The sequence below is a fragment of the Spermophilus citellus genome (assembly GCF_964194105.1).
Source record: "Spermophilus citellus genome assembly, chromosome: 11".
NCBI classification, from domain to species: domain Eukaryota; kingdom Metazoa; phylum Chordata; class Mammalia; order Rodentia; family Sciuridae; genus Spermophilus; species Spermophilus citellus.
The window spans coordinates 108,422,155-108,444,592 of NC_138192.1; the positions used below are offsets into that span (position 1 = coordinate 108,422,155).

Below are 22,438 nucleotides of genomic sequence, written 5' to 3' on the forward strand. Positions count from 1 at the left end.
AATGTAGGTTTTTGGCCCTATACTAGGCAAATGACAGTGCCTTTGTCCAATATTAGGAAGACTTGGGGTGTTGAGGTTTGGGATAAAAGGCTCTGGTTTGCAAGTTTGAAAGCACTGATCCTTAAGAGTAGTTTCTTAGAATGATGGCAGCAGTGGGTAGAGGAAAGTGGGAAAGAATGGGAGGTGAGGATCTGGCAAGGGCATGATGCAGTGAACAGAGAGGAAGTGTTGTGGAGAGTGGAGAGGAAACAGTGTAAACACATTTATATTGGGGGAAAACCTCTGGTAGAGACAAAGTCTTCAAAAGGTAATTGTGGGAACAGTATTCTACAGAAGTGGGATGGGGTCAACTGCACTAACAGAAGAGTTGGTTTCACTGGCAAGACAGAATTCTCTTCCACTGACACAGCAGGGCTAATGGGGTAAATGAGTGTCAGCACAGAACAGGCTGATCAATAAAGGTTGAGAGATTGCCAGTGTTGTCTCATTGCTACTTATTTCATAAGAAAGTTGTACCCTGTGAGGAGGTTCATTCTTAGGATACTTCCGAATGCCAAGTTTTGGAAAATGAGAAGAGGTCTCCTTAAGAATATTTAATGTTGAATAACCATTTGTTTTTTAAAACAGTCGAGTTAGAGAACATTGCCAAATCTGAACTGTCAGTCTTATAACCTTCAGACAGTAAACATACTCTTAAAAGTGGATCTTTTTTCCTGTTTTTAAATAGCATATAGACTGCTCTCCATATTTGTGGGCTCTGCATCTGATTTGTCAGTTTTGAATCAGAAATATTTTGGGGAAAATTCTTTATTTTTTGTCATTATTCCTTAAACAGGATGGTATAACAATTATTATTTACTTAGCATTTACATTGTATTTGGTATTGTAAATAATCCAGTGATTATTTAAAATATGTGGAAGGATGTGCAAAGGTTTTATATAAGGTGCTTGAACATCTGCAAATTGTGGTATCTGATTAGATTTGGTCCTGAGACCAACCCTCAGCCAATACCTAGGGACAATTGTATATTTGCAGAGCACCATTTGTAGTGAAAACAGACCACTTTCCTGGATAATATTTACTTAGCTGTTAACTTCATCCAGTTCTTTGTGGGTTAGATGTTTGATATGTGTAAAATAACTCATGAAACTCTCAAACTGCCTGGGAAGGTTTAGGAGTCCCAGTGATGCAGAGACCTGCAGCTTTGAACCACCTTAAAACCAATGGAATTGAGTAAGGTGCAGAATATGTGAGAGAAAATGAATTTTCATGAAATAATAGTGGAAATATGAAAAATAAGGACTATGAGAATGACCATCCTTTTGTACATGTGTTTTCTTTTTAGAAGGGGCTGAATTCAGAGAAAACTGAACTGCCATAAAGACCTGCACCTAATATGCTGCTCTCTCAGCAACCACTGGGAGGCTCTCTTGTCCACCAGTTTTTCTTTTCTTTTCTTTTTTTTTTTTTTTTTTTTTTTTTTTTTTTTTAAGAGAGAATTTTTCTTTTCAATATTTATTTTCCAGCTTTCGGCGGACACAACATCTTTGTTTTGTATGTGGTGCTGAGGATCGAACCCAGGCCGCAGGCACACCAGGCGAGCGCGCTACCGCTTGAGCCACATCCCCAGCCCCCCAGTTCTTATTTTCAACTAGCTCCATAAAAGGGCTAGTTATTGTTGGGGGAAAAAAAGATTAAAATCTGCTCTTATACATCTTGGGTACTTCCATATTCAAGCATGATCTGCCTGTAAAACCATTATAAAACTATCAGCTAGGTATTGTAATTGTACGTGGGGGTCACTAGGTCTTTAATGAACAACTTGAATCTGGGCCTGTGCGTGGTGGGTGCCCTTTATGCATGTGAAGGTTATAACAGTGCTGCTTTTCAGGATGTCCTTTGCCAGTCATTCCTATGACCAGAATTGGAATGGAAATTTGCATGGGCAGAGTAAACAGCAGAGGTATCTAACTTGGGCTATGCTTGGGCCTCTTGCTTTACCTAAGCGAAAGTCTCTGTAGAACTCAAAAAGAAAAGGTACTGGGCTGGGGATGTGGCTCAAGCGGTAGCGCGCTCGCCTGGCATGTGTGCAGCCCGGGTTCGAGCCTCAGCACCACATATAAACAAAGATGTTGTGTCTGCCGAAAAACTAAAAAAAATTAAAATAAAAAAAATAAAAAATTCTTAAAAAAAAAAAAAAGGTACTTGTCAAACACAGAGGAAATTTGTCATTCACAACTTCTTAACAGAACACTTAAACTGAACTAAAATCAAAGACTAGTGCTCTACTTTTGCAGGTCTACTTAGAAAGGCTTTTAACTTATGCTGAGATCGACATTTGTCCCACCAACTGGAAAAGAATCGTTTTGGGAGCCATTCTTCTTGCCTCCAAGGTTTGGGACGATCAGGCTGTATGGAATGTGGACTACTGCCAAATCCTCAAGGACATTACAGTTGAGGACATGTGAGTTTGTAAGGTTTTGGTGAATCTTACTCAGTTTCTAGTATCTCATTTGCTCCCATGAAGTTTACATTTTAAGAAATATTTTTAGACGTTACCTTTTGAAAATACTGGAAGTAGGCATAAAAATACATAAGTTTCTATCATTAATTGGTAGGACCTTATGTGTTATTGTATTGATGTTGAAAAGTATTTTTCTAGTGGTTTTTGGCAAACATGTTATAAGTTTACTCCCAGAACAACATGGAACATTATAAAATTACATGGCTTTTTTGGGGGGTGGCATAGGGTACGGTACCGGTGATTGAACTTAGGGGTACTCAACCAGTGAGCCATATCTCCAGCCCTATTTTGTATTTTATTTAGAGACAGGGTCTCATTGAGTTGCTTAGTGCCTTGTTTTTGCTGAGGCTGGCTTTGAACTCGTGATCCTCGTGTCTCTGCCCCCACCAAGCTACTGGGATTACAGGCATACGCCATAGTGCCATGCTTACATGGCTTTTTAAAAACTGTCTTTCAAGTGCTTTTTTTAAAAGAGAGAATTTTAATATTTTTTTTTTTTTAGTTTTCGGCAGACACAACATCTTTGTATGTGGTGCTGAGGATCAAACCCAGGCTGCACGCATGCCAGGCGAGCGCGCTACCGCTTGAGCCACATCCCCGGCCTCAAGTGCTTTTTAAAGGGGTGCAAGTCTTGATTTTTTAAATAAGTAGCCTCTGGACTGCTGACAGGTTATATCTTCAACCTGAGTCACACATTATATATTTGCTTTTGTGCCCCCCCTTTATCTGAAAATCTGTTACAGAAACAATGAGATACAAAAATAAAGATTTTAGATCCTTGTGCTCTTGCTTCCTCCTCATTAGGAGTGTTGCATATGTTTAGATATTGGTCTCATGAACCAAACTTGGTGCATGCCTGTAATTCCTGTGGCTCTGGAGGCTGAGATAAGAGGATCGCGAGTTCAAAGCCAGCCTCGGCAAAAATAAGGCACTAAGCAACTCAGTGTGACCCTGTTACTAAATAAAATACAAAATAGGGCTGGGGATGTGGCTCAGTGGTTGAGTGCCCCTGAGTTCAATCCCTAGTACCAAAAAAAAAGAAAAGAATGAAATTGTTCTCATGGGCTAGGAAGCTCTAGGATTCCCATCAGGCAGTCCCAAAAAGCATTACTAGGGCATCATTCAGTGCTTATCACACTGACAGCCAGTCAGAGCCACAGTAGCAGTTTGTGAGAATGAAGTAACAGTGCAGGGAGTGTTGCTGAGTCATGGGGCTCCTCACACATGGCACAGAAACACCAGTGAAACAAGGGCTTCTAATCTGGCCATGCTGACTGAAGGTTAGGGCCCTGTAGGTGGTAGGCAGGATGAACAATAGAGAGATTTCCAGCAGACTCTCAAAGGAAAAATGTCTTTGTGGGTGGCATTTAGGAAAATGGAAAGCAGCATCACTGGTTATATTGAGCATCATAGGAAGATCAAGATTATGTCAGGAGTTCATATTTGTTACCTTTGCCCTACCTAGACTGTCCCTCAAAATTACTAAACTATATATACTGCTGAGTGATGACACTTGTGACTGAGAAGGGACCAGTGGTTTTTAGGAGTGGTTGAAGTGGCTGTTGGTGAAAATACTACTTTGATAATAGTGCAAGCTGAGTAGTCCTGGTGATATTGCTGGTACTATCTTAGCAGAGGATATGACAATAAAAGAATCTGAAACAAAGGGAAGTATTTTTGGAAGTTGAAGAAGCTAAAGTGCCTTTGATCACTATATTGTCATCAGTTTTCAGCCTGATTCCTTGAAGGAAGCAAAATTTGTAATCATGAACAACAATCCTGCTTGAATGGCAGCTGAAATATACTCAAAACTTGTAACTAAACTGGCTGAGGCTCTGGGTCTAGTGATAAGATCAGAGAAGATGTAGGGAAATGTGTCAGTTTCCACAGATGGGGAGCACCAGGAGCAGTGATGGCAGTAGGGGCTAGCTGCAACATCAGTTCTTCCAAGGCCTTTTCTGTGTGAACAGAGAAACGCCAGGAGCCATGTTCCTGCCAGGCTGTTTTTGTTTATGATCTTTGGAAACTAGAAGGCATTACAACAAAGTATTTAATATACATTTGTCTCATCCCCCTGCTGTTGACTGTTTCTAATGGTCTCATTTTTAAGTCTGCAATGAGAAAGTTAAAAATCAGTGTCTCAAATTTTTAAAACTTTCTACCATCTATGTGTTTTGTTAAAATATACAAAAGAATAAGTTAAATTGACCAGCTGCTATTCAGAAAATTTGCTATGCCTGTAAATGGTATGCTATTCAGCCATTTAAAAAAACAAAAAACCTAGAAAGATGCATAATGCTTTTCTTCAGTGATTAAAACCTCTATTAATAGACATGTTAATCCCATGAAGTACTGTATTTCTGCACAGTTAAAATGTATTAGTGGAGAAAATATAAAAGGGATAGTGAAGTGCATTTATTCGTGTAGTAAATTAAGTCCTGATTAGCTGATTATCAAAACATTATCTGATTTACATTTCTATGGACTTATTGCCATACGAACAGGAAATTAATTTTGGAAGTCGGTTCAGTTTGGTTTTAATTTCAACAATTGAGAAAATCATGTCTCTGTTCATAGTCTACCTGCTCTCCACACAGGAGAACATCACACATTTTCTGATGTGGCCAGTGGATAAAATATTAAAAATTTAAAACCAGGAAACTCAATTGTATAAATCGAACCTCTCATGTCTGTTCAAGAATTTATTATTTTACGCAATTAAAACTGTTAGAATGTAGGATTTCCTCTGTTTATGTTTAGTGATTTAAACCTTCAGCAGGGGCAGCTATATGGTCATATAGCAGAAGACTGCTCTCAACCCTTCTCCTTCCCACTGTATTAAACTTGTCCTCAGCAAAGATATGCCAGTATTACCACAATAAACATGGGGTGAGCTGCCACTCATGTGTGTACATTCCATTCTGGCAAGAGCTGGCAGGTGCTGAGCATCTTGGGATTTCATTCTCAAAACACAGTTTACAAGTCCACTGTTCTGCCAGAGGTCATATCCTAAAGTGGGTTTTGTCTACCCATGGCATCTACTTTGATCTTCGTGCCTTCCAAAGTTTTAAAATGAGTATCTTGACTATCATAGTGACTGTTTGTCACCTTAGTAATATTAAGGTGAGCAGAAATGTGCATTATGCCCTTTGACATAGCCTCATGCACTGAGGTAAGGAGGGGTGGATTTCCTTTCCCATCCAATGTAGCTTATTTATTTATTTATTTGAGATGAATCCTTGTTGCCTCAAGAGTTTTTCCCCCTCAGAGATAATAGCGGTGGCTCTCGATGGATCCATTTGTTGCCGTGGTGATGTGCCCACTTCTTTTGTTGGTGCTTCTCTACTTCAATAGCCCCTTCCTGTTATCAGCTCGGTGAAAATGTCTGCAAGTTCTTCAGAGCTAATAAACAGCATACATCATTCCTTTCATCTGCTCACTATAGTGGGGCCTTGTGAGTGAGCGTGGAGTATGAATCGTACAGCTGCACTAATGGAACTCTGAAGAATGAGCCCCCGAGTCAGCAGCACGAGTGCATTCGAGGGCCGTAACCTTTTCCCCTCAGCCCAAACTCAAAGTGCTGGGATGCAGAAAGGACTACAAATAGCTGTACCTTGTTTGAACGTTAGTGTATTAATCCAGCTGAGTAGCCTTTATTTGTTTCAAAACAGAATTTAGAGCTATCCTAGAAGCTCAGAATGAAATTTTTGAAGATAGTCCAGTTGACTAAAATTGTCCTGTATTGGTTTTGGTTTTGTTTTGTTCCTCCTCCTCCAGGAATGAGATGGAAAGGCATTTCTTGGAGCTACTCCAGTTTAATATTAATGTTCCTGCCAGTGTTTATGCCAAATACTACTTTGACCTTCGCTCCTTAGCTGATGACAACAACCTGAATTTTCTGTTTGCTCCTCTCAGCAAAGAAAGAGCACAAAACCTAGAGGTGAGCCTGTGTTTCTGCTAAGTGGGGCTTTCTGTCAGCCACCAAAGCCAGTATCTAGGACTAAATCATATTAAGTAGTGATTAGGAAAATGGTAAACTTTTAAATTAACACATTTTGAAGAGTTTATTAACTCTGGTATCATGTTTCATGAGTCCTCCATGGTTTATGCTAGGATCCACATTACTTTTTAAAAATTAGGCATTATCTCCTCTATGACCATAATCCAGAATATTTTTAAAGAAAATCTGTTCTTTGCTTTTCCTTTTGAACCTCTTCCCTTCTACATTACCATGCCCAAGTAATTCCTTGCACTTGTATAGTTGTGTCCCTGATTATATTTACATATTATGGTTCACTTGTGACTCAGTTGTCATTACTCAGTTTGCAAATTTATGTCAGTGTTTATATTAATCACAGTTCAATTCCATGAGTTTATTAGAGTTAGTGGCTCTGCTAAGAGGCCTATAGTTCGGGGAGTGGGGTGTGGTGTTTCAAATACTGGATGTAGGAAGTAAATAGGATTCTAATAGAGGTGGTAACTTAAGTGGGGTGGTAACTTAAAGTAATATTTGTTGACTTTTGGTGAGTATACACCAAAAATCATTCACCACGAAAGTAACACATAACTTTAAAATGGTACCTTTTGTGATAATTTGGGTGATATCTTAGAATTATGTTTTTCTATCATAATTAATGTGCAAGCAAAGTAGCACCTTTCCTACCCTCTATTCTGCCTCATTGTAATTTGCTTAGAATATATAATAACTAATGAAGATGTGTAGAATTTGAAAACTGAATACCGATTGTTTCACGGAGGTAACAGATGATACTGCTGTTAGGAGCCTTTCATAGCATCTTTGACATCTTTGGAAACTCAATTTTTAAATAATAATAAAGTTCTCCTGGCCCTTAAAATAATTTATAGGAAGTAGCATATCCAGAATCTTGTGCTATAAAGCCTTATAGCCAAGGTAGCTACAACTATGAAGTTATCTAAAGGAGTCTGCATGTGTGGCTTAACATCAGTTTGTGTTTTTCCTTTAAGGTTGGAATCTTTTTAAAAATTCTACTTGTGTTCTAATTGACTTTCCTAGGCCATTTCAAGATTGTGTGAAGACAAATACAAAGACTTATGTAGAGCTGCTATGAGAAGGTCTTTCAGCGCTGATAATTTCATTGGTATTCAGCGCTCTAATGCTATCCTCTCTTAAAAGGGAGAATTGAGGGGTAATAACATCATAAGCCTCTCATCTACAAAGACTGGATGAAATATCACCGCTCCTGCTCAAAAACCAGCAAAGTTTTAGTATTTTCATCAGAAGGAAAGACCTCGAATTCAAGAGACTCATGGACAATGACAGTTGCACTCCATAGGAAAGAATGGGACCTTGTCAAAGCAACAAACACACTTTTTGTCCTTTTTAATGTAAACAGAGTTAACAAAAACCACTCCAAAGCAAAAGCTCTCAACCCACATGCAGATATTTGCTTACTGTGTAGGCCAATAGCTGTGAACTATGTGAGGTTTTTTAATTAATCATTTAAATGTTTAGACTTTTAAAGACACTAACCATATAACTTTTTGTTTTTTCTGTTTTTCCTTCCTCTTCTCCATTGCTGCATATGCCTTCAGAATTGATGCAGTATTACCATTAAAACATGGTACTCTTATTTTTAATTTTTTTTTTTTTGTGGTGCTGGGGCTGAAAGCCAGGGCCTAGCATGTGCTAAAAATGCACTGGCCCACCCCCCCAGCCCACTTAACACTCATGAAGCCACTTAGGAGCAACCTGTAGCATTTTTAGGTATTGAAGGTTCTTCCTTCCCACTGTATCATATCATTGAAGCTGCTAGTCATTATTGGCAATCAGTTTAAACCAAAAAGCTACTGGATAACACTTGCCATTCATGTATTTTGCAGGCACTACTTATTAGCATTTTGGCATGTTTGGGGTCATAAAGAGAACGTATCACCTATTGACTACCTACTTCTGTTGGGTCCACACTGCATTTTTTGTGTGTGTGTGTGAACTATTAATGGTGCTTCTCGCTTTCTGATAATTTTCCTCTTATTAAGTAAATATATTAAAAAGATATTTTCATAATGCGCCAACATGGTGGTCCAATGATAACTGAGCAGATAAAGACCAGGTGTCCTGAAAGTTTTATTGCAATTTTTTTTTTTTTTTTGAGGGGGGGGGGCAGAGAGAGAGAGAGAGAATTTTAATATTTATTTATTTTTTCTTAGTTCTCGGCGGACACAACATCTTTGTTTGTATGTGGTGCTGAGGATCGAACCCGGGCCACACGCACGCCAGGCGAGCGCGCTACCGCTTGAGCCACATCCCCAGCCCTGCAATTTTAAGTTTTGGTAACTATGTCCTGCCGTAAAAGTGTAAAAACTACAAACTCTTTCAAAACATCATTTTAAAGTTTAATTACATTTCTTTTAAACTTAATTTCATAAATTTGGAATGTTGAGCTCTTCAATTTTTTGTTAGCGGTCCTTGAAGATGGCAAACATTGACTGGAACAAAAAATTGAAAGCTCAATATTTTTGCAAAATTAAATTTAAAAGAAATGTAATTTAACTTTCAAATGATGTTCTGAAGTTTGTAGAATTTATACTTCTACAGGTGTCAAAGCTTAAAATTATACTGAAATTTGTGGAGATAAATAATAAAGGTTAAAAAAATTTAAAAAAGGTACCCTCCTCTTTTTAAAGTAGTTTATTCAGGATTGTGTTGTATCTGCTTTGATCACCTAAATTTCTTTTCTATAGATTTGGTAAAGGAAGATTATGAAAGAGGAGTGTTAATTCACATGTAATAAATGAAAAGAAATTGGACCCTAATAGCAGGTGATATGAAAGTTCTTGTTCTTTTTTATTTTTAATCCTAAGTGTTAACCTGGTTGTAGGTATCTCATTTCAAGTCCTGCTATATAAGAGAGAACTTACATGAACCTTAGGAACCCTTACTTCAGGCAAGGAGTAAATATAAGAGATTGATAACAATGTCACCTAAATTTGAAATATAAAACTATTAGTGTTCTAAACTATGTGAAATCCATTTCTCTACTTAAATGTAATCCTAGGAATCTTGCACTTATGAGCCAGGAATACTCTTTCTCAATATAGCAATGCTTCACGTTATACTGAGTGCTGAAGGTTCCATCATTTTTAAAGGACAGACATAAGTGATAAATAATGGTATTTGAAATATTACAATCTACCACCTCAAGAAAAAAAAAACATTGTTTATGGAGTTCAGAGCTTGGAGATTCAAGTATTGATTGCAGTTTTATTTTGAAAAGAATGCTACAACTTATGTGGTTTTTATTTCTCATGTTTATATTAAAAGAAAAGCTAATAAAACTCTATTTTAATTAAAATATGGTCACTGTGTGTGTAACACTTCTCTGTTCTCACAGTATCACATCTTTCCAGATCTTAAATGTTTACATCTGTCCTAATAGGCTTTTAAACTGACGATTGAAACTGATATGACCTATGCCTCTGCTGAAGGTATAGCAATTCATTTATTGTGCTTAGGTTCTCTTCCACTTGAAAGCAGTTTATTCTTAAAAATCACTGGCCACGGTAGTTAGTGGGATAGTGCATTAGATGGCATCTTTGAATAGTTGTTATTCTCCCTGAGAGGGAAAAGCAGATTAAAAGAAAAAATTAGGGAAAACATGCCAAGAGAAAAGAAAGCCATAATGTAGATTTAGAACATGAGGTACTTTTGGTACCTAAGGTTGAGTCTTTAAATGATCACTTTGTTCTTGATATGTTGCTGATTAGGATAAATGATCTGATTTAATTTAGAAGGGAAAAACACCTATCATAAACTAGTATAATTTACATCCTGTAACATCACTCACTAAGCAGAAATGCTGACATATAAAAGATTTGGGAGAGGTACAGTGGACATGAGTCTGACTTAAGAACCAACTGGCAGAATAAGCAGTTTCACTAAAAGTTGATCCTCCAATTGGCCTTACCTCTAGAAGGCAGGGCAGCCATTGTTTTGAGGCATAGAAACCAAGTTGCTAGTAAGGTGGTAACTGCAGTTTTCTTAGGATTCTATACCTAGGAAAGATAAAAGAAATATCTACCTGGATTCGACTTCATTTTCATTTGGGGGTTTGGGGTGGGGTTTTTTTGGCTTCATTTTTAAGACTGTAATATAGACCTCAAATTTTAATTGGTGTATTGTAAACTTTCATGACAAAGAAAAAACATTTGAAATACATATTTAAACCCAGTGAAACTGCCATTTTACAGGTCAAAAAATAATTGCCTGTGAGTAATTTTATGTGGTTCATCCTGACACCACAACTTGAGTCTCGGTATTTCTGGTTAAAAAATTTCACAAATCAGAGCTGTAATTGTAGCTCAGCGGTAGAGCGCTTGCCCAGCATGTGTGAGGCACTGGGTTCAAGTCTCAGCACTGCATATAAATAAAGGTCTATGGGCAACTAAAAATATATTTTAAAAAATTTTTCACATATCAGATTCCATCCAAGCTTTTTATTTTCATATTTCCTATTTACCTCCCAATATGCCCATATATTATTGAAATCCAATAGCATTGAATCCTGATTTTATAACAGTTTGACTTCTTGGTTTAGTTTCCTACAGCTCTAAATGCAGTATTTTTTGGTTTAAAAAAAGCAAATATCTGGGGCTGGGGTTGTGGCTCAGCGTGTGTGAGGCACTGGGTTTGATCCTCAGTACCACATTAAAAAAAACAAGGATATTGTGTCCATCTACAACTAAAAAGGAAATCTTAAAAAAATTAACTAGAAAACAATTTAGTCTTATTGGAAACTAGTTTGCACACAAGCAAGCTAAAATCTTCTCTTTAACCATGTTTAAGATGACAGTAAATTGTTTCCTCACCCATTCTTGAGAATAGTACTACTTGGAAAAGTACTTAACAGCTGGCAGAAAAATAACCCAAGTTACCGCTTGTTTGCATGCAAAATCTGTAGATTGTACCTAGAATCTATCAAGCAGTCTATCATTAGATCATCATAATTCTAACAGCCAGACACTTAACCTTGAAGGCCTAACACTGCCAGCAAACAATACAAAAGATCCAGGAGCTCTTCGGTAAGGCTCCTTTCCCTAGTACAAGGGGCAATACATTTGGTTTCTAAGCAGTTTTCACTGAACTATTCTAAATGGGTTTGGCAAGTGAAAATGCATCCTTAGCCGTGAGATAAAGTTTAAGAATACCAGTTTGTGCTTTATTTGTTCTTCCTGCGCCTCGGGAAAGTGAAATCAGAAATTAAGAGGAATCTGGAATCCAGTGGGGTAAAAGGATGGGTGGTTATTTTAACTGATTTAAGGACTAAGCAATATCAATGAGATTAGGGAGATTAGGGAGATTTGGTGTGATAGTCCCAGACCCTAAGGTCCTTAGTAAGATATAAGTAGTATCTTCTTTAAATACCTCAAAGGACACAGAAATTTGTTTTACAATCTACTGCTTCATCTTCTCAATTCAATCCTTTACCTGCAATCCCAAGATGGTGTCTCTTGTATGTAGCTCAGAGTGAGAGCTGACTCCTCTAAAGGTATTCTCTCACCTGCTGCTTCAGCCCTTTGGGACCCTCCCACGAGCAGTCCATTCTAGCTTCACCCTGTGACCTTCAGCTAGCCTCCAACCTGGCAATGCTTGATATTATTTACTGTGACTTCCAAAGTATTAGCACCAGGTTCAAGAAAATAAAGCTTTTATATGGCATACATGCCCCCTAGTCTCTTTGTTCACCTGAGTCCTGTTTTCCCCAAAGCAGCTATCTCTAACTCGTTCTTAGCAATTCCCCTGAGCTGCTCACATCCTTAAGCATATATCTTTGATCTAGACTGGACTAGGTGTAGTATCTGCCACCTTCCAAAATCTGGTATTTCAACTGGCATTAGACATCTTGTTTTTAAGGGAACTAATGGAGAGGATTCCATTTCCAAAACTCCACCCCCTTCTGCTTTAAAATTGCATTCAACTCCTCAGCTAGGGGATGGGGCGATTTGATTTTGTTCAGTCCTTTCAGTGTCCCAGATCTTCTCAAGATTTGATCTGCAAACCACCTGCCTCATCAGCCAAAAGTGCCTGTGAAACATGAATCTTCAATAAATGCAGTGGTATCCTGGATTGGGTTCTGCACAGATAGGAACATTGGTAGAAAATCTGATGCCTGGAGGTCACTGTAATGTGCTAATACTGACTTCTTAGTTGTAACAAGTATTACAACTATAACATCCTGTAAAAATATACGATGTTGATGAGTAACGTTTGCAACTTTTTAAAATCTTGGATAACTTTAGATTTGCAAAAAATTCCAAAATTAAAAGTGTTTTGGGGGGAAGGGGGAGCTTCTTTGGTCCCAGAGCTACAAATCTCAATTCCTGGGGCTGAGGCTTGGGAATTTACATTTTTCACAGGAACTGCAAGTGATTCTTATGCAGACTCAAATTTGAAAACATCCTCTCAACTCCCTTTCCATTCCATGCCTGAACATCTTCTGCCTCCTAGCTTTACTACCTTAACCTTGCTTTAACCTGGTTTAATCCTTTAAGTCTTCTGAACCCTAAGATATAATTGCCACTATTTCCCCCTTTTCACAGATGAGAAAAAAAATACTATGAGATTAAATTCAGAATCACAACCCATTAGTAGTGGAGCTGGGATTTGAATTTTCAGTTGTCTGACTCCCCAGCTTAGGCTTATAACCATTCTGCCTTTCAACCCTGTTTCCATCGTCAAACTGAAGAGCTCTGTAAATAAATCACTAATAGAAGCATTATATCATCCTGGGTTCACTTCTTCTCCAATGTTTTCTAAAGTCTCTGCTCTAGCTTGTGACTACCCCTCTCTCCCTTTTCAGTTGGCTAAAAATGAGCCAGGAGAAAGCAAGGGAGAGATGAGCCAGCTAGTCCTGTACACCTAAGTACCTGTAATTGCTTTTCAGTCAGCATCATGCCTACCTGTTATATCCCTCCCCGCAACCCCCCTGCCCTAACGTATGTACCAATCTAATAAAGTCCATAGCACTCAGTGTCCATTGACATTGAATTAAATACTCTCATGTTGTTATTTCCACCTCTAAATGGATTTGTTGTCTCCCTTGACATTTTAAACCCTTAATTACCTTTGTTTTCCCACACATTTTCTCACATTGCCTCCAAACATTGCTAGAGAACACTCACATACCAGGCATTAAAATGAAGTGGTATTTGGAACATCGGTGGCTAATTTTCCTTTTTGCCAAAGCAGCAATCAGTAGAAGATGCACTGGCGATAGTATTCAGGCTCACTAAGCATCTGTGCTTAGGTGACAGGTAAGTATGGACTCTAAATCAATTTCTATCTTCTCCAGGCTCCCTGATGAATTTAGAGCTCGATACCTAGTAGTGAATCCAATTACTGAATGATAAGCAATTTTGGGAGTCGTCCCTTAACCAAATACACACAGTATTGCATCATCTCTCTCCAAATAGGTTCAGTGTGTAGACAGAGTGTTTATAAAACAGAACACAGGCAATATCTCTGTTTTTCCATGGAGCTCCCTTCATTTCTTCAAATGAATAATTGAACAATCACAGGATGGGCAGGAGAAACAAAGTATATTCCAGTAAAACATGCTTTAATTCATTCTGCTTCTGGTGACTGGAATTTGCTTCAATTTTTACTTATTAGACTTTGATGTTTATATTTTAAGAACATCTGAAAAACCAGATTACAGTTAGAATCCACTCCTCAGACCAACTTAGAAAGCAGAGAGTCTCTCCATAAATGAGAAAGAGACTTGAAGGGCATCTGTTTATTTTCTTTACCATTGCTTTAATGCATTTTAAAAGTTATCTACATTAATTGGGAACAAAGAAACAAAAATAGACATTTCTTTGTTTTCATAAATAACTAATCTCCATATTTGATAAAAATCTCAAACCATTATTTTACCTTCCCACAAATAGAATTCATACAAATTATTTTTTCTGAAATAAGGTCAGCAAGTTAAGTATCTTGAGACTAACATAACCATGTACAATTGCTGCTCTACTTCCAGGAACAAAACAAAACCTCTTTATGATGCTCTGGGTTTCTTTTTATTAGTGTTATGGATTCAGAATTATAATCATTTGTCAGTAATAATTTATAGATTAAAATTGATTGTCTACAAATAAAATATCGCTGGCTCTGATGCAAGTTCTGGATTTGACAGCGACAGTGACTATACTGCATGGGATAGGCACTACACACTTAGGAAATCATAAAAAGTACTGAATGCCCTGGACTCCAACTACTGACTCGGTATGTGCCTCATTTGGCTCAGTAAGAAATTCACCTGCACCAAACCCGTATCAAAAATCACTAAATCTCTCATATATATAATATATATTATGTATATACACACCCACAAGACATACATACTGTACATACAGATTGTAAAAACATGAAGTAATATTGTCTTTTAAAAGATGTGCCACAGACAGACATGTTGGCTGAAATAAATCCTGTAATTGTCATCAGGCTGCTAGAAGCTTCTGAGTTTTTTGAGTCAGGTTAACTTACATCCTGCCTATCCTTCACCCTTCTTTAATGTCTTGGTAGTTTTTTTCTTTCAGAACCACCCTCCCCAACCCAGGCATATTTCTTCCCCAGAATCACTTGATTAGACTTTGGAGACAAAAAAGGGCATGCAGAGGGAGCAGGGATTCTTAGTCACTGTACCTCACACCTGCCTAGATTTGTGATGTGCTCCATCCTGTTTGCCACATTCGGTGTTAGAAAGCAGTTATTCAAAGCTTTGTCCCTCCTACCCCCCTTGGTCTTTCTGTAGAGCACAAAAGTGAAAGAAGCTTCTTTAGCAGGGGTAGCAGTTCATTAAAATATACAACTGCGCTTCCTAGCTCTGGGGTTCCCATTCTGTACCAGAGAGTGCAGGTCACCGATGCTGTTATTAAGGTTCGGTGTGTGATCCATGAGGTTTTCTCCTGGCAGCCCGTGTCAAGATTAGTGCAGCCCTGGCCCAGGAGGGAACTGCCTAATGAATACCAACTTTGAAACAGTGCTGTCGGCATATTATTTAAGCTTGTACGTGCACACAATTACACACAACACATACACACAGGACCTGGTCATCGGCAATAGTCACATGGAAACTTGACAAAAGGTTTGTGTGAATAAACCAATAAGGCACCAAGAAAAATGATTTCCAGCCAATTTAGACAACTTCAAAATGCGAGGAGGGAAATAATATAAATTTTAAAAACTTCCCACAATCTGGCCACTGAGGTCCCATTAGTTCCTGCAGGCAATTTTCTACCTAGATCCTCCCCAGCTAACCTGTGAAGTGAGACACTGCTTAAAACTGGACAGTGAAAGGGACAGTCCAGAAACTGGATCTGAGATAGAAACAGGGCCCCTACATCCCAACCTCAAGGGTGGCTGTGAAGAAGTTGCTGAACTACCTACCCCATAGCCTTTCATTTTATAACTGTTTTCATGAGTATGATTTGTTTTTATAACAAAAATGCAAAACAGGGAAAAATAAGTATGTGGGTAGAAATAAGGAGTGGCTATAAATAGATGCAGTGTTCTCCCTAGGTGGGTTGGCTGAGTACTAAAAAGGGGGAGGGTATCTTTTTTTCTTTTAGTGAATGAGGGAAGAAAGGAGAGCAGGGGTGAGAATAAAAGGTGCTTCTGAAACTAGATCTCAGAAAGCATAACCTATCTTGCTTGCCTCCCTTGGCTTAGCATCTATGTTTTAACTGTCTAATTTTGCAGGTTAAATTAATTGTTTTCAGGTTTGGGATGTTGCAAAAAAAAAAAAGTGTGAATCCACTCACTTCATCCTACAACTTTTAGATTTAGTGCAGCATTTCTGGATTTGAAGGAAGGGGGATAGCCCAAATCTGAAGGCAGCAGATTCTGGGAAGACATGTTAAATGAGGTATGAGGTCAAGGTGATCTCATTTGAAAAAAGGAGAGGAACTGGTGGCCAGGCAGGAGATCCATTGCAAGGTTCTAGGAAGAGGCTTCTGAATAAATAGAGGAATAAGATATGCGCAAAGTTCTGTAGCTATGTAAACACGGTTCTGTCAAATCTCCGGGATTTTTAATTTTGATTCAGAGAATGAGCTGGGCAAGAGCAGTACGATTTTATTAATGTGATCAGCTTTGGAGCTATGGTGCTAGACTTCTCTCCACCAACTATTTTAATTCCCTGTGGCAACTATGTATTTGTCTACTCAACACTCATGAAGGAAAAATGATGTAGGTTTAAATTTTTCTAACTTTGGTTCAAATGAAGCTCAAATGCCTAGATTCCAATTGTTTCCCTAGGGAAGCTTTCTCAGTCTTTAATTGCTTTGGCCATTAAATTTCTTTTCCACTCGGTCCTGGTCACTGGCATTTTCTGGCTGATGCACTGTCACCCCATTCCCAGTGGTGGCCTCACACTCTTCATGAATGAATGGTTAAACAGATTAGGAGAACATAACTTCCGAAGGCAAAGAAGTGTGTGTGTGTGTGTGTGTGTGTGTGTATTCACCAAGATATAGGCTTTCATATATGAAGGAATGGTTAAACATTAGGAAAGCAAACCTAGTAACAGCAAGTGTGTTATAGGCCTTTCTTTTTCTCAGAAAAGGAAAAGGAAAATTAAGGTGGGGTGGGAAGTGGAGTGGGGAGGGGGCTTCTTCTTGCAATGGCATTCCACTAATCATAGTTAAAAGCTTATGCAAGGATGTTGTGGGTCTCATTTGTTTTCAGAGACTGCAGAGAGCACTGTATTGCTGCTTTGGGGAAAAAAAAAAAAAAAACTAGCCCTGAGTCCAGGGACACTTGTTTTCCCTCCTTGGGGCCAATGTTTGTTCACAGGTAGCCAGCCTCCCTCCCCCAGTTCAAGCACTTCACTGGAGGGTGGGTGTGGTTTCTAATCACAGCTCTCCAGGAGAGAAGGAATAAGAAAAGCAAAAAGACTGTTTAACATGATAAAAGAGGCAGGGTGAGGGAGCAGATAAGAGAAGCTGGAAATTTACTTTAATTACTGGAAGCATATCCGTTTTAGTCCTTTAATTTAAAAGGGAGCCCTCTTTAGCAACAATCCCTAAGTATTTCCAGAAGACGAGAGTGGGTGTACTTTCACCAAAATTGTAACACAAGTTCCTTTAAAATAATAAGGGATCACAGAAGCTTATTAAGAACCACCCACCCCCTCTCTGGCACAAAGCTTACCATCTCACCAGTCTAGAATTCACGCTCAACCAATCACCATCTCTTAGGCTCTTATTATTGCAAATGTTTATGGCGGACATTCTAGCTGCTACTTCTAACTTGGACAGGACACTGGTTCTGTTAGGAATGAAAATGACTGCTGCAAAGAACCCAAAGCTCAACTGACAAGGTTAAGGATGCACACAAAATCCCTAGGCACTCCCTCACCTAAACCTGTCAACCTGGAGAGGCCCTAGCACATTATGTTATGTTCCCCTCCTTGGGAGGACTTGGGGCTGTACTCTGGGACGTGCAGCAGTTCTAAAGCAGCTTGGACACTTTTAAGCAGTGGAAGGAGAAATTAGTTGAAAAAGCACACTCCACTCCTTTCCAGTCACAGCAACCCAAACTTTCACTGTTCACATTTTTTTTTTAAAAGACACACGTATAGGAAATATATTTTCCCAATTTAGACTACACAGTTCAAAGAAACCTGAACCAAATGGAACCTCATTACAATGCCAACTTTAGGATTGTAAAGCCCCCAAAGCAAAGGTAAATTCTGTTGCCAAAATGCAACAGTTAAAAATTAAGAACAATACATATAAATTAAAAAGAGGGTTCCTCTAAAGGCGGCAGTAAGAAACGCAAATCAGTATACACGTGAGCAGAGCCCCTTTAAGAACTGGGACAGATGCTCCCTGGAAACTGCCCCTTTTCCCTCTCTCCGATTTGTCCTGGGAGGGGGCATCAGCACCATGAAGGTAAACGGAAGTGACCTTCTCAAGCTACGAAACAAAACAACCCCCTCCCTCAACTCCCAGCACGGGTCCCTTGGCCGAGGCCTCCTCCTATACGTGCGACAGGGACACCTGCTTGTGGTAGGCGGCAGAGGGGCCCGGAGGCCCGGTCCTGCCAGTGAGCGCCGCGCTCGCCTCGGCGTAGTCCCCGGCGGCCATAGCGCCCCCGCTCTTGTGGCCCCGCCGCGGGCGGCAGCAGCAGCGGCTGGTGAAGCGCCGCCAAGACTCCACTGTCTTGCCGGACCAGATCCAGACGCCCGACGTGATGCCCACCACCAGGCACATGAAATACTTGAGCATGAGCACCCAGTACTCGGGCTTGGCGCGCGGCTGGCCGGCGTCGGGGCCGGGGCAAGCGCAGGTGAGAGCCGCCTCCCAGCTCTCGCGATAGTGCTGCTCATACAGGTAGCAGGCCACCACGATGCTGGCGGGCACCGTGTAGAGCAACGTGAAGATGCCAATGCGGATCATAAGCTTCTCCAGCTTGTCCGTCTTGGTGCCGCCCTGCTTAATGACGCTGCGGATGCGGAAAAGCGACACGAAGCCCGCTAGGAGGAAGAGCGTGCCCACCAGGAGGTAGAGCACCAGTGGGCCCAGGACGAAGCCGCGAAGAGAGTTCAGGTTCTGGTTGCCCACGTAGCATATGCCGGCGACCGGGTCCCCGTCCACCGAGCTCAGGGCCAGCGCCGTAATGGACTTGACGCTGGGAATAAGCCACGCTGCTAGGTGGAAGTACTGTGCATAACCCGCAATGGCCTCATTGCCCCATTTCATGCCAGCCGCCAAGAACCAGGTGAGCGACAGGATGACCCACCAGATGGAACTGGCCATGCCAAAGAAGTAGACTAGCAGGAATACGACGGTGCACAGCGCAGGGCCTGTCGTCTCATAGTGGATATGGTTGTGCTCCCGGCTGCAGGCCACACTGGCATGGCCCACCACCAGGCGCACCAGGAATCCCAGCGACACGCACAGGTAGCAGGCTGACAGAAAGATAATCGGGCGCTCCGGATAGCGGAAGCGTTCCATGTCAATGAGGAAAGTGGCCACCGTCGTGGAAGTGGAGATGAAGCAAAGCACTGACCAGAGACCAATCCAGAAGGTGGCGAACGTGCGCTCGTCTGGGCTGAAGGACGGCTGGTAGCAGGGCACCGCACAGTTGGGCACCTGTCCTGTTCGCACCTTGTTGTAGAGTGGGTGCGACTCCTTCAGGATGGGCACGAAGGGCTCGCGGCACGTGCACACAGATGGGCCCCCTGCTGTGCACTCGCTCCCGGAGGACGGCGCCCCTGGCGGGCCTGGGAGGGTGGGCTTGGCTGGGAAGGATTTGGGGGGCGTCGTGGTGGCCTCACTGCGGTTGTAATCCATGCACAGGACCTCGGCGTCGCGGCCCAGCACAGGGAGACGGTCACAGCTCATGCGCTCTGGCCAGGCGAAGCCGTACTGGCGCATGAGAGGCGAGCAGCCGGCCTTGGCGCGCTCGCACACGGAGCGGCAGGGCGGCAGCGGTTTATGGTAGTCCGGCAGGCAGATGGGCGTGTACATGGAGCACAGGAAGAAGCGCAAGTCCGGCGAGCAGTGGATCTCCACCAGTGGCCAGAACTGGTGCACCTCCAGGCCCGCCTCGTCCTGCGTGTCGTGGTTGAACTGGTTGGGCATGTGCGTCAGGTTGTAGCCGATGCCGCGGCACATGGGTACCGTGATTTCCTGGCACACCGGGGCTTTGGAGGCGGCCGCCGCCCGGCCCGCCAGCTGCGCCAGGAGCAACAGCAGGAGCGAGGGCGGCGCGCACGGGTCAGGCCGAGCCATCGCCCCCTCCCTCCCCTCTCCTCCCGCAGCCCGCGAGGGGCCAAGGCAGGCAGAGGAAACCGGGGCTGGGGCTTCCCTCTCCGGAGTCTCCCGTGTGACGCCGGGGTTGGCAACCTGTTGGTTTCTTTTTCTCTTAAAGAAATCCGTCCAAAGATAAACTGCTTCGGGAAAGCGCTGCCTCCGCTGCCAGCACTCAGCTCTTCGCAGGACAGGGCTGGAGAGGGACGGTTAGGGCTCCAATTCCAGGGAAGGGACTCTTTTAAAAGAGAAGGGGCGGGGGGGGGGGGAGAAAAATTGCAACCTCTCCTCTTGGAGGGGCGTCCCAACGGCGGTCTCCAATCTCTAACTTAACCATTCTCTTTTCCTCCCCTCAACCTCCTCGAACCAAAGTACTGACTCTCACCACCCTCCTTTTCCTGGCCGGGCCCTCCAGGCTGTGCCTCGGGGTCAGAGCGCTCAGCCCCCGGAAAAGGGCAGAGAAACCGGGAGAACAGGGCAAAAGGGAAGGCGCGGGCTCTCACCTCTAAGGATCTCGCCGAGAAGGGCAGATGTCTGCAGCCAGCCTGGGTCTTCTGTCCCTGGGACACTCGGCTCAAAAACGCAACTCCGAGTCGGGCCGAGGCCGGGAAAGTTTAGCGACAGGCTGGGTAACCGTGGCGGCGACACATGGTAGCAGGTGGGGGCGTCTCAGAGAGCTGGCCGCCCCTCGAACAGGGTCGGCGCAGGCCTGTCACTCGCCTTCTCTTCCTCCGGGCCCCCCGTCATGTTCCAGGCGGAGTGGGGCAGAGGCAGGCCATGTGTTCCACCCGGGTCCGAGAGCCGGAGCAAAGGCGAGAGCGCCTGGCAGCACCTGGGAGGGAGGAAGGCGGAATGCGGTGGCCGGGAGACCCGGCCGCCTCACAGCACGGCTAGCAGCCGGCGCTGGCCCGGCCGGGACTGCATGGTGAGCGCTCGCCGCCGCGTCCCGCCCGCCGCTCGCCTCCTCCCCTGCAGGGGGCTCCGCGCTCTAGCGAACTCCTGGGGGCGGTGGCTGTGCTATCTGGAAGCAACGGGTTGTTCGGCTCCTCCCCCGCGCTCTCGCACCCTGCCGCCCACCTTCGGTGGGCACAGAGCAGCGCAGACGGCAGCGGGGACACGGCCGCGGGCTGACTGCCCTCTCCCTCCCTGCCCGGGTCACCTGCCTCTAATGCCCGCCGGGACGCCCCGCCCCGGCCCCGCCCCCTCAAGCCTGGGCTCGAGTGGTGGGCCACCCGGCCAAGCTCTCCGCGCGTCCCCTCCCACTGCCCCGCGGGCTCGGCCTCTCCCTAGGCGCCCTCTGGCCCCTCCCTGGGCCGGCAGCCGAAGAAAACTGGCCAATCGTGAGTCGGCAAATGGCGGGGGTGGGGCGAATGCTAATCACGCCGCCTTGAGAACCCGGGCGGGAAACCCTGGCCAGAAGTCCCTCCGGAGTTCTCAGCGAGCGCTCGCTAGTTCGGGACTCACTTTGCTGCGATGTGGTAGATTACGAACCATCGCATTCAGGGCTCCCACCAGGTTTCTTTACAGAGTCCAGCGCTTGTATAAACAACTACTCAAAGAATCATTTTTAGCTGCAGCACTTGTCTCTCTCCTTCGAGGTATTGGATTGGGTGAAAGAAGAGCTAATACTTATTGAACCCCCAACTACTTGTTAATCGTTTGCATCTTAATGCAAGACCCGAAATCCTTACAGTTCCCTGAAGCAAGTGCTCCTCAGAGGTGAAGAAGACGAGACTTAGCAGCTTGACCTAGGCAACCGAACTCGACAATCTTGTTCGCCGCCGCATCCGAGCGTTTGGCACACAGTAGGTGCTCAAATCGCAGTTCTAGGGTTGGAACCCAAGTAGTTGGGAGCGGCATTCACGATCTTTACCACTACCCCCCCCTCAAATACACACCCCCATATTATCGAAATCTCCCAAGCTTCGACCTTTACTTTTGCATATCGTAACAAAATCCTTCTATTGTGACGAGAAAGAATTTTTTTTTTTTCTGGGTTTGGGAGACTTGTTAGTCCTTATCGGTCGGGATTTATAATCCCAGGCAGGTCCGGAATCGCCCACGGCTCAAGGTTTTGCACTGGGCAGGATGCTGGGGAGTTGCCTGCTGCTGAG

The 22,438-nt window shown here is 42.9% G+C and overlaps 2 protein-coding genes across 3 annotated transcripts in view; one reads left to right on the forward strand and one right to left on the reverse strand.

Moving 5' to 3' along the window:
- The window catches only part of CCNYL1 (cyclin Y like 1), a 35,302-nt gene extending 27,078 nt beyond the window's left edge, over positions 1-8,224 (forward strand). For both annotated transcript variants that reach the window (XM_081260541.1, XM_081260542.1), the window contains 3 exons: positions 2,299-2,465; positions 6,303-6,465; positions 7,561-8,224. In XM_081260541.1, the coding sequence (XP_081116667.1) occupies positions 2,299-2,465; positions 6,303-6,465; positions 7,561-7,677 (447 nt within the window). In that variant the 3' untranslated portion in view covers positions 7,678-8,224. The remainder of the gene's footprint in view (positions 1-2,298; positions 2,466-6,302; positions 6,466-7,560) is intronic.
- Positions 8,225-8,491: 267 nt separating this feature from the next.
- Positions 8,492-21,526, reverse strand: FZD5 (frizzled class receptor 5). Its single transcript, XM_081260540.1, has 2 exons — positions 20,828-21,526; positions 8,492-20,562 (listed from the first exon to the last, which is right to left on the reverse strand). Exon 2 carries the CDS (start codon positions 20,304-20,306, stop codon positions 18,549-18,551), a length of 1,758 nt encoding a protein of 585 aa, XP_081116666.1. The 5' UTR covers positions 20,307-20,562; positions 20,828-21,526; the 3' UTR covers positions 8,492-18,548.
- Positions 21,527-22,438: the final 912 nt, after the last annotated feature.